Consider the following 12,399-nt stretch of genomic DNA (forward strand, 5'->3'; position numbering starts at 1 on the left):
TTTTGCAGTGCTGTTGATTCCTTGGAGAATAATCCCACAAACTTTTTCATAATCTTAAATGCAGCTAACTTGATGATGATGATGATGATGAGTCCCATACTTCTTTACAGAGCATAGGGGAGCGACGCGGGAGACCCGCGCCGCCTTACTAGGCAAGGTCCTAGTGGAGGTGGTTTGCCATTGCCTTTCTCTGACCGTAATTGGGATGAATGATGATGATGAAGACGTCACAACAACACCCAATCATCTCGAGGCAGGAAAACTCCCTGACCCCGCCGGGAATCGAACCCGGGACCCTGTGCTCAGGAAGCGAGAATGCTACCGCGAGACCACAAGCGGCGGATGCAGCTAACTTATCATTCACAAATTCCAGTTACTTGTTTGACATTATTCCACATATGACTGTTATTGCAGATGGATTCTCTTCATCCCAAGTGTCCATCTTGTCTGGGCTCATTTCTGCTCTCGAAACCTGACAGCATTTCTTCATTTTCAGATAGGTTTCTATATACTTGTTCCAGTTCCCATAGTCTCTCCATCAGACACTGGTATTTAATGTCAGCCATGTCCAATTTCACAAAGTACATTTGTTGAATAACAGTTTTCCTTGTAGTTCACAACTGAGCACCACTATTCTGAATATCAGTTTTCTTTTATTTAACAACTGCAACCTGCTGCCAAGTTTAGAATAATTATTAATGGCAAGCCAAATACAATGTACATCCATCTTTCCACAAAGAACACATTCATTGCACAGAATAATGTTGTATACACATACATATATACTCATTGTTGAGATTCCTCTTAAAATGGTCCATGTTATTGATATAAATGTTCCACATTCCAACAAAAACAATAACTGAATATTTTTGAAAATAATTTCCTCAGTGAAAATTAATGTTGGAGCTATGTATAACAAAAAGGCCAATAGCTTTTAAAAATATTACTGGAAATTGACAGTTTAAGATATTTAATCACAGAAGTGAGAGACCATACAATAATACAATCACAAATGCCGCTTTAAATTTACATTGCCCTGTGAGTAGTGGGAGACTATTTCTGGCATTGTAACCTGTATCACAGACTAGCTCACAGCTTCAACTTGCCACAGGCTACTGCCTGTTCTTTCCAATCTCTCCCAACAAGGGGCGTTTGTAAAGTCCATGCAAAGTCCGAGAGATGGCACCACTGGCGTGTATCAAGGTCTTGTGTAGTTAGTAGCATCTTTGGAAAGAATGCACACCAATTTTCAGCGATAATGGTCTATTTCTTTGTGTTTGGCATTTGTGTGAATCAAGGAACTTGAGTGATTGTCAAAAAATGGATGAAAAAGAATTTTGTGTGGTGATTAAGCATTACTTTATGAAAGGCAAAACGCCTCAGGAGACTAAAGAGAAGCTTTATAAACATTATAGTGACTCTGCACCTTTCATTAGAACAGTTTATAAGTGGTTTCAAAATTTTCGGAGTGGCCATATGGGAACAAGCGATGCTGAACAGTCTGGATGCCCTGTGGAGGTTACGAATCCATAAATCATTGACAAAATCCATGATATGGTGGTGGATGACAGAAGAGTTAAGGTGCATGAGATTGCTAGTGCTGTGGGGACTTGAATGAATGGGTACATAATACTTTGCATAAACATTTGGACATGAGAAAGCTATCCACAAGATGGGTTCCGCGATCGCTCACACTTGACCAAAAATGGAATCATGTGAACTGTTGCAAGGATGGTTTGCAGCTGTTCAGGAAGAATCTGTAGGACTTTAACCATCATTTTGTCACTGTGGATGAAACACAGATACATTACTATCCTCCTGAGACCAAAGAACAATCTAAACAATGGTTTATCAAAAGAGAATCTGCAGCAAGAAAGGTGAAGACCATTCCTTAAGCCGAAAAGGTTATACCAACGGGCTTTTGGGATTTGCAAGGGATGAATGTCAACCAAGCTGCAAGAAAAATGCCAGCGATTGGACTGAAAAGAAGTCCTTTTCGATCACGACAATGCACCAGCACACACCTCAACGATTGTGGTCACAAAATTAATGGAAACAGGATTCCAACTCGTTTCACATCCCCCCTGTTCTCCAGACTTGGCTCCCTTGTACTACTATTTGTTCCCCAATTTGAAGAAATGGTTGGTAGGACAAAGATTTTATTCAAACAAGGCGGGGATTGCAGCAACTAATAGCTATTTTGCAGACTTGGACATTTCCTATTATTGGGAAGGGATCAACAAATTAGAACAGCATTGGATGAAGTTTATAAGGCTAAAAGGAGGCTATGTCAAAAAAATAAAAAAGGTTTCTTTTTGCATGGATTTTTCAAATGCCCCTCGTAAGTCTCTGTGAAATGTATCCTTTGAGTAAGAGTCTGAGGCATGCCCAGTTAAGGCACTGGTAACACAGTAAACATGTAAAAAGAAGTATCCTGGTCTAAGTTCCAGTCCAGTGTACAGCTTGCAATTGTCACATTTCACCACACACTCTACAAAAGAGGTGAAAGAGTTTATTTTTCTAAATTACAGTTTTTCTGTGTTCTCTTTCAATGACTTTCATAAACTACATGTTCTTTTAATCCAACACCACTATCAGTTTCACTTATATGTAAATCAAACTGAGACACAATGAAATGGATTACCAATTGACTCTTTTCTTTCTCTGTTTTACAGAAAGGATATGAGTGAAAATCCTACTTTCTGTAATCATTCACTAAAACTGAGATTCTCAGTTACTGATAAATGTATTACATTTCAAATTACATGGTAATGACAAGAAAAGATAGAAGAGAAACATAAATACAATAGTACAAGTCTCAGAGTGTATCATCTTTGCAGTGGAATGGCTATGGTGTGGAGTCCATACTCATGAATTTTTCTTTGTGACTCACATATCAGTGTGGAACACATTTGTTTTTCTGTTATCTTTATGTGTACTGACACACAACATTAATGACCTCACCTTTGTATAGGGTAGTTCAACACAGAAGATTTCCACATACAGTGTGTTAAGAAACTCCTGTTACAAACTTTCAAGGACTTGTACAGGGGAGTGAATACATAGTATTCTGAATAGGAATCCCTGACCAGAAATGTCATCCAACAATGTCGAAGATATAGGCACCAGCAACTGTAAATGTATGTATATACAGAGTAATTCCATGATGATGTTATAAACTTTCAAAGGTGAAGGAGACAGATAAATGTGTAAATCTGAGTTCAGTGTTCCTGTACTAGAAGCAAAGAAGTTAAAAATTGCAAGTGAAAATCATACTGATACATCTGACAGTGGAAAACATGTATTGGTACTGTTGCTGTTAAGAATGTAAGGTATGCAACTTTTAGAGGAGGTGGTATGGACCAAAACAAGAATAAATGCCTGGTAAGTATGGGCACTAAAATACATACCTGAGAAGCTATGAGCATTTTCTCATCTTCAGTAGTGTGAAGCACATCTACTCTATTAAAAAAAATACTCATAGTTCTTAAGGTATGCACTTTAGAGCTCATGTTTACTTGACATTTTTTCTTGTTTTGATCCACAGTGCCACCTCTGAAAGTTGCCTACCCTACAGTCTTACCAACAACTGTACCTCCGCCACACACCGTTGGGTGGCTTGCGGAGTATAAATGTAGATGTAGATGTAGATGTACATGTATTCCACTGTCAAAGGTATCAGAATGGTTTTCACTTATCACTTGTCTGGTACAGGGACCATCACTGAAATTGACCCATTTATCCTTCTCCATCATCCTAGAAGGTCAGTAACATCATCAAGGAATCATCCTGTATATACCTAAATTTACAGGTGCTTGTACCAATAACTTTGAGACTCTGTAGCATCACTGAATGATGTCTCTGGTCATGGTTTCTTACTCAAAATATTATGTAATCATTCCCCTCTACAACTCTTACAAGTCTGTAATGGGAATTTGAAAACGTCTTGTATACTTGGTGTTTCAGATAAAGTGATTGCCTCTGTAACTTATTAAATAATAGGTGACAGTATTATTTATTGAGATTGGTCAACATAAGAAACATTACACAGTTTGAGGAAGAGCAGTAGCAACAGGCAAAGACCAATGAGAAGTGAAGAGATGGTAGTGCTTGTTTTAGCTGCAACACACCATGACACTCTCTTTCAGCTTATGAGGAATTGCTGCAATCACTGCAACTGTGTAGCATGTAGTACAGTGTAAAGGTTTACCTACACCACCTCTTGCAGAAGGTGCATGGGATTGATGTCAATTGGAGAGTTACTTTCTTTGAATCAGACATGTGCAGTTCTGCCCATGATACTTTACAAAGTGATATGTTTTCCTATAAATCCACTTTCACAAATCATGGTGCTGTGGACCATCATAATGTGCCCTACTGGAGCACAGAGTGTCCTAAGTGGGCACATCTTGTCAATTGTCACAATAGGTGATCCATTAATGTGTGATGTGGAATCTGTGGGGATGAAATTATCAGTTGACATAATTTTGTACATTCACTGGCAGGTGAGATATGTAAAGGTTTAATCATCAACAGTTTACGAGCTCACCTTGAAAATGTCCATTTAGGCATTAGATGGCATAGTTGGGTGCACTATGATGGTCACTTACCCCATTCTGTGTGTGATGTAGTGCAAGAACTGAACAACAGATTTTCTGGAATGTAGCTTGGGCACCATGACTGTCAGGAATGGCCCACAAAGTCATCAGATTTAATATTCGTAGATTTGTTTTTCTGGGGATATCTAAAGAATTGTGTTTATGTCACTGGAAACACAATCTCAGATGCATGTCAAGGAAGCTAGTTGCTCTATGACACTGGAAATACAACATGTTTCCCACAGGTCATTTAGAAGGTGCATTATGTTGTGCATTCAGGAATATGAGCACACTTTTTCAACACCTCATTGATATCAACATTCTGCCACCAGAACATCAGTCTGCACACATACAAATATTATGTACAGAATGTTATATCCAGCCCAATCGCTTTGAAGGTTTTTAGTAATAGAAATGTGATTTAAATCAATTTGTACATAGTTCATTTAAATACATCAGCCACATGGCAAAAAATCTAATGTCCTATTCAAAAAATTGTATCCCATTGCTGTAACACAATAAACGATGTTCATAACCCTGCAGAAAATGTCATGTTTCTTATGTGGATCTGTCTCAATAAAAATTCTTTTCACCTATTATTTTGTACATTACAGAGGCAAACATCTTATCTGAAACCACTTGTATGTATGAAGAACGTATAATTTTAATAGCACCTTAAAATTCTATAATACTTGTACAGGTGGAAACATGAATTATCACTGTTTCCACCACTATTGGCTGTATATGTACCATTTCTCTAAATTGCTTGAGCTTTTTCACTTTAACTTCAAGGTTTGTCTGTGCCTCTCATGCAAGAGGGCCCAGGTTTGATTCCTGGCTGGGTTGGAGATTTTCTCTGCTCGTGGACCAGGTGTTGCGTTATCCTCATCATCATTTCATCCTCATCACTGGCATGCGAGTCACCCAAAATGGCATCAACTGAAATAAGACTCACACTCAGGGGCCGAAGTTCCTCGGATGGGGCCTCCTGCCCAGCAATGTCACATGATCATTTTATTTTTTGATACTGCTACTAGTCAGAACTCTCCCACCCAAACTGATGGGGATTGGTAGCTTTCAGTGTAACCAACCCAGTTATCTCTGCACTCCTGGAGAGTGAGTATGTGTTCTTACAGAACCTGTGTTTGGTGATACAGTGCCATCCACAATACTATGTTCTCTTTAACAACAGTACAAAATCAAATTCTGAGTGTAATGTGGGAAGACTGTCAACAAAACATTTCAAATAATTGCATGGGTATTTACAAATTCATGTCTGGTGTTCCAGTGCCACAGTGTATTTTTGGAGTGCCAGAATGACACTGATGACAAGACTCATTCTGGACCACCTTCAACTTCACCTTGTGACTCATGTGCAGAAACTTTTCAACACAGACTGTGGAATGACTAATTATCTTATCGCTCAGACTCTATATATACCTAAAAAAAAACCTGAAAAAAGGGCTGCATGCATTACATCATGCACATACAGTTTCTAGAAACTCTGTCAAGACAAAGGACCTCTCGAACCAAACATTATTTATTATAAATACAAGGTGGGGAGAAGTAAAACGTTCTGCCCCTCCAATCAGGCAATTACTTTTATCCTGTGAGCAGCTTTATAACACTCTTTCATATTATATAGACAATGAAGTGAAATATTATGTCAAAAATGCTAATGCCTAATTTCTTTATCTTGTTTGTATTAGCACTTACCTTTGCCATCATGAGTAGCTGTGATGAGGAGCAGAAATAGGTCTAAAACGTATATTACATTTACAAACATGGTAAAAGGTGCAAGTGATGAAGGTATTCCACCAGCCACACTTGTGTAGAAGGGATAGATAAAAGATACTGCAAGCACTGTCAAAAATACCATACGAGACCACCAATGTAGAAACCAGGACTGCGGTTGCAGTATAAATGGCATCCCAGTTGAAACAAAGGCAGGATCTGCCTCCTGCTGTGTCACCTAATGACAGAAGGGAATGGCCAATAGTACACACATACAAAGTTGAACACTTTTGGAGCTATATTTGAAAAAGCAATACACAATTAGTTAAATTATGATAACAGCAAATATAGATACATTGAGACACTTAGTGATAATTTATTATTTGCATGATCCATGAATCGTAATTGAAAAAACTTGTTATGATGCTTACATTTTTCAGCATACTATTCATGACATACAAATTTTACATTTGTCATTTGATTCATTCACTGTATCTCATAGATTTTATCATAGACAAATAAAGCACTTGCACTTGTAGCATGTAAAACTATTCCTTTACAGGGAGGAGGGACCATCAGGACTTAATATCAGGGACTACTTCCTCAATGAGTTATTAGTAAACTGCTATATTCTATTTGTGTTTGCACAGAGTAGAGTTGACCATAAATTCAAGATAAAGTCATGATTTTAGGAAACTATTTAAGGTCTCCAGCTTTGGTTGGGTAACTTGAAGATAATCTGAGACTGACTCTCATTACTAGGAACAACTTCCATAAGCAGTAAATGTACTGGTAATTGAAAGTAAGCATTCAAAGGGCCAAGAAGAAAGCTCTCCAATATTTGTGGTTATTAATCTTTTTCTTACTTACATAATATTCTTATTTTTAAATTAATTTATTTGTGTTTCAAGCTGTATTGTTACAAAATTTAAGTTCACAACATAAGTGGGAAATGCCAAATAATGTAGCACCCATTTCTTTTAACTGACACATTGTTAGATAATTAATTAAAAATGTATAATACACTGTCTAGAGAACAGAGAAGTGTCAGATACCATCTTGTGACCTAACCTCAACAGCCAAGAAGGCTGCACATGGACAATACATTTTAATTGATTTATTGTCCATAATGTACCATCAATGCAGTGAGCAAGTGAAAGAAAGGTATTATATCTTCTTCAATAACACATACATGGTATCATATATACATATGTTATTTTATAGAAGTAAAAACCGTCACATTTTAGTGTGACTGCAGCCATTTGTGCAATGGCCGAGAAACTACTATGCAAATTTGTAGCCCTGGGCTCACATTAAACATCTCATGTAAACTACATAAAGTTTTAAATATAGACAAAAAATAATCTGAAAAGATGGAGGATATGAAGCAGCTTTTGATTGATACTGTTAAAGCCTAAATTTGAAACTAAAAATTGAAATTCTCACAGGAAACTAGACATCTTGTGCCATTAACAAATAATTCTGATGTTTTGGACTCTTTGCTCTTACACATACCTTGGTAAATAAACATACTTTATTCTCAATATGAACAGAAAAAATATGACATACTTGAATTAGTAGGATGCAGTTATATAGTGCAACAGTACTTCACTAATATTCACCATTAATTATCACTTCAAATGGCACATTGAAGAAGTTTGTTGCACAATGACATCACTGATATTATGTACATTGAGCCTAAGGGTAATCAAATGAATACGAGACAGATGGAAAAATAGTAACTGAACTGTTTATTTCAAAAGTAATTGACATAACTGTTAATACATTTATTCCAATGTCAGGAAAGACATTCAGTGCCCCAGTGGAGATATGTCTGCAGTTACCTATTGTAATGGTCGCCTGGTCGTAGATATTGCTAATTGCTATAATCGCACTATTTCACTCCCATTTACGGAGCTTGTTAGCACTTGATGTTAGGTTGGCGCCATTAAAATGCATTGTGTTGTAGTAATTGCTGCTACTTGCTGGATCGCTGCTGTCTCTCGATGCTGATGCTGGCTCTACATCTGGTTGTCTAGAGTTAAAAACATGAGGTCCCGTGTTTTTTATGTGCTTTTGATGATAAAGAACTAGCAAAACGAACAAATATGTAAACTTCAAATATTTATTACTCTGGTGGCCATCTTAATTCCACTGTCCACCAAAGACCATGACTCAACACAAAGTAGTACTTCCGTTACATGTTCTTTGCATTGTTTATCCACCTCAAACAATAACACACAAACACACTTTACCGAAGTGACATTCCGACTGCCTCCCGACCATCCTTGCTGCTTGTATTTATAACATTGTCAAAGAACTACTAAAAAGAGATATAGTTTACAAGTCACATGTACATCTGTTATCATAATTTGTGCAGAAAAGTTATTAATTTGCATCGAGTGACATAATTTAACATGTTATTAAAATGACAGACAGATTTGTTGACTTGACAGAATAATTCTTTGTTACAAAAAGGCCGTTTTTTAGAAGTTTGTCAATTGACTTCTCTAATTTGCATAAATAAGTAAGTAACATGAATTATTAAGAATTACATTGGTTTTTGTCTAAAATATGATTGATTACGTGAATACTGAGTGATAACGCTCCTAGTGAACAAATAGGTTTCACTGAGTGATTTTTATTTAAGGAGATCCAAAATACCTAAGTTGGCCACTATTTTTCGTACTTCATATTAATTATTTAAGATGAACTTAGTGTTTTTACATGATGACATTTGCTGTATCAGTGATCAAGTGATATAAACTTTTGTGTGGGTCAGTTACTCAGTATAATTTAATGGGTTGACTGTTTATGCAGACATGTTACGCAATCATTGTTAACATACACAATAACTTTTCTATAATCATAAATACTCGTTAAACTGGTTGAATTTGGAGGGTATCGCATACTTCGGTAGAGTAAAGCCTTTAATATGTTCCATTACACTATGGAACCATAATGGTACAGAGGCATGCATCTCTTTCCCCAAAGAAAATCAACAGCTATAAATGTCTTACTTCAGGGTACCATAAATATAGAAATTGCAAGGCGAGAGACCAGGATTGAATGGAGCATACGCAAGGCCTCCCAGCAAAACTTCTGCAGCATAGTTTAAACACCCTTGGCAACAGGTGGGTGAGCATTTTGTTGGCAGACTGTTTCCACTACACTGTAGAAGTTTTGCTGGTAAGCCCTTACATCCTCCATACAGTTCTGACCTCTACCCATGTCATTACATTTTCTGAGCTCTGAAAAAAGGCATATGTGGCTACAAATTGCTTCAGGTGATGAGGTGCATGCCTGGGTACAAATATGGTTTCATAGTATAATGAATGTAGTTCTATCAGAAACTTTGCTTGATTATTGAACAGTTTGATACCATCAAAATTTTGGCCAGAATTGAGTTGATTTTCTTACATAAATTATATAGTCCTTGCCTCTGGATGTTCATAGAGATTACTGACTGTGCAATACAAATTTTCAATGAATATGTTGTTAGATATTGATCTTACACCAACAAAATTAGTAGTCACAATTTTAAAAGTACAATAGGTACAGTAAAGTTTGTGCTTCATTCTTACGTGAAAACAAAATATCTGTCTCCACTTATAATTTTACTTATTTTATGACTGATAATGAATTCAATTTTACAAAATAACAGAAAGTTTCTACTTTTTGTATTTTCAAAATTTAATATTAGCCATTAGGATATAAATTTTCACTTAAATAATTATTTTTCAGTGTGGCCTCAGCTACCTAAGACTGCAGTCATGTATGTGTGCATGAGTTGTGCTTATAGAGTGTGTATGTGTGTGTTTGTCATCTAATTTTGATGAAGGCTTTATTGGGCACATCTCTGACAGTCTTTTTTTTGTGCCTATCTGCGATTCACCTTCTTCCCTATATAGTGAGTAGCAGCTTTTCTTTTCATAATATTGTTACATTCCATCCTGGATTTCTCATTGTTTTATTATTTTCAGAAAGCAATATACAACTTAAAACTGATAAACAGCTTCAATAACAAAAGCTATCTTACTGTTAATTTGATTTGCTACCTATTCTCAAAATTTCTGGAATTTGTATATGTATAACGTTTTTTGTGCAAAGTGAGTCAGTTTGGTACTGGATTTCATGAGATAATCCCAAAATTCTCACAGTTTGCCATCAGTCAAAGGTCTTTGAAAGACATGAAAAAAGTATATTTTCTAATTAGTGTGTTTGTAGTAATTTCAGAAGTAGGTATGCTCAAATTTTAAGGAACAAATAAACACTGATTGCAGACAGAAATTGTTGATTCTCCACGCAAAGTGAGTGGTAAAAATATATAAAATATAAATAATATATAAAATATAAAAAATATATAAAATTGTATAAAATTCAATGCAGCAGCAGCAGAGACCTAGAAGCTGAAGCTATCTTGAAAGGATAAGTACAATGTCTCCAGTTGAAATAAAGTGAACTACCTTTAACAGAAAACTCATTGCTACAACATGAGAAACATTTCTTAGCAATGTCATTAATGAAGAAATAATACAACTTATTTATTGTGATCATCTAAGGGTGGGTTCATTACAGTTGTGAGAATCAGCCAGAATAAGCTATGTTAATTAGGAAGGTTAAAGGATGGGTTTATTAAAACAGGCAGCTGTAAACATTTTTCCATGGAGGATTGACGATCTTAACTCACAGTGGGACAAATGTTTTAACAACTGTAGTGATTACTTTTGAAATAATAGACAGTTTCCTTACTTTTTAGTGTACCATACCTCTATCGGTAAGAAAGGAACCCATATAGGATCACACTGTTGTCCATCTACAGATCTGTCTGTCTGTACAGTGGTTCAAAATCCTTTTTCTCAAGAATGGGTAGTCGTACCAATTGAAATTTATGTCACACATTAGGGTCTACGGTCCCTTGTTGATGAAAAAAAGTAAAGCCTCTGAGTCAATGCACTCAAAATAACATCCATTTCTGTCATTTATTTTGATAATTTCAGACTAACTCACTAAAATCTGCAGGGTACTTCCCTTGATGTACAATCATGGCATTTTCTGAGTGGTAAGGATTTACAGTACAACCAAAGGAACAAATCCTAAAATGGATGATTTTAATTATATCACATGATGTAAAAATTTTTAAAAATGGAAAATCCAGGATGGAATGAAACAGTATTATGAAAAGTAACAATACCAGAGAAGGAAAGTTGCTATTCACAATACAGCGGAGATGCTGAGTAGTGATAGGCACAATAAAAAGATTCACACACATAGCTTGCGGCCATTAAGGCCTTTGTCAGCAGTAGACACACGCACACACACACACACACACACACACACACACACACACACACACACACACAAATGCAGCATCTTATGTTCACATTACTCCCACCGATATAACTAAGCCTATACCTTCAAACTGATCATACTCCCTGTGTCAGTTCCCATATTTTTGCGTGTTATCTCCTGCACTTTTCCGGTGCCACACGATCTTACATCTCTAACTACGAATCCCTCCACACACCCCACACTTTTCCCGTTCTTCCCCTGTTCGCACCCACTAAATCCACCTCATCCAGTCACATCTACCGTCCCCCTTCTTTACTCTTATCCACCCTAAAACCTGCTATCCACAGTAATAAACATATATTTATTAATGATTAGTTATTCTCTATTGTCACGTTTGTAACTTCTCGCCAATTTTAGTGTTTTCACCTTCCACTATCGTTTGTCTTCCTGAGATTGCATCTCTTTTCTTCCCTGTGCATCCATTTCACCCTTTTCGTACTTTTCACACGTATTTGGGTGTGTTTTTGCGTAATTTTTCAGATGTAATTCTACTTTCTTCCGTAATTTTTTGCATTTTTGCACCACCATGGATCCTTGCTCCTTCCATCTGCATCAATACATAAAAGTTTCCTTATCTCTAACCAGATCCCAGTCCCACATACTGTTCCTGCATTGTTGCTTGGCTCATGAAATCCTCCCTTACCATCAAATTACCCAACTCTGGTTGCCACCCCTCCTTCCTCAATGACCTCCACCTGTTCAGATTCCACCAGTC

The 12,399-nt window shown here is 36.6% G+C and overlaps 1 protein-coding gene across 3 annotated transcripts in view; it reads right to left on the reverse strand.

Moving 5' to 3' along the window:
• LOC126187879 (uncharacterized) overlaps window positions 1-11,208 on the reverse strand; it is a 35,861-nt gene extending 24,653 nt beyond the window's left edge. For 2 of the 3 annotated variants that reach the window (XM_049929215.1, XM_049929212.1), the window contains exons 1-2: window positions 11,085-11,208; window positions 6,315-6,570 (exon numbers count right to left, since the gene is read on the reverse strand). In XM_049929215.1, the coding sequence (XP_049785172.1) occupies window positions 6,315-6,528 (214 nt within the window). In that variant the 5' untranslated portion in view covers window positions 6,529-6,570; window positions 11,085-11,208. The remainder of the gene's footprint in view (window positions 1-6,314; window positions 6,571-11,084) is intronic. The other variant, XM_049929213.1, reaches the window with a different exon arrangement.
• Window positions 11,209-12,399: the final 1,191 nt, after the last annotated feature.

Source organism: Schistocerca cancellata, chromosome 5 (genome assembly GCF_023864275.1).
Source record: "Schistocerca cancellata isolate TAMUIC-IGC-003103 chromosome 5, iqSchCanc2.1, whole genome shotgun sequence".
Classification (NCBI taxonomy): domain Eukaryota; kingdom Metazoa; phylum Arthropoda; class Insecta; order Orthoptera; family Acrididae; genus Schistocerca; species Schistocerca cancellata.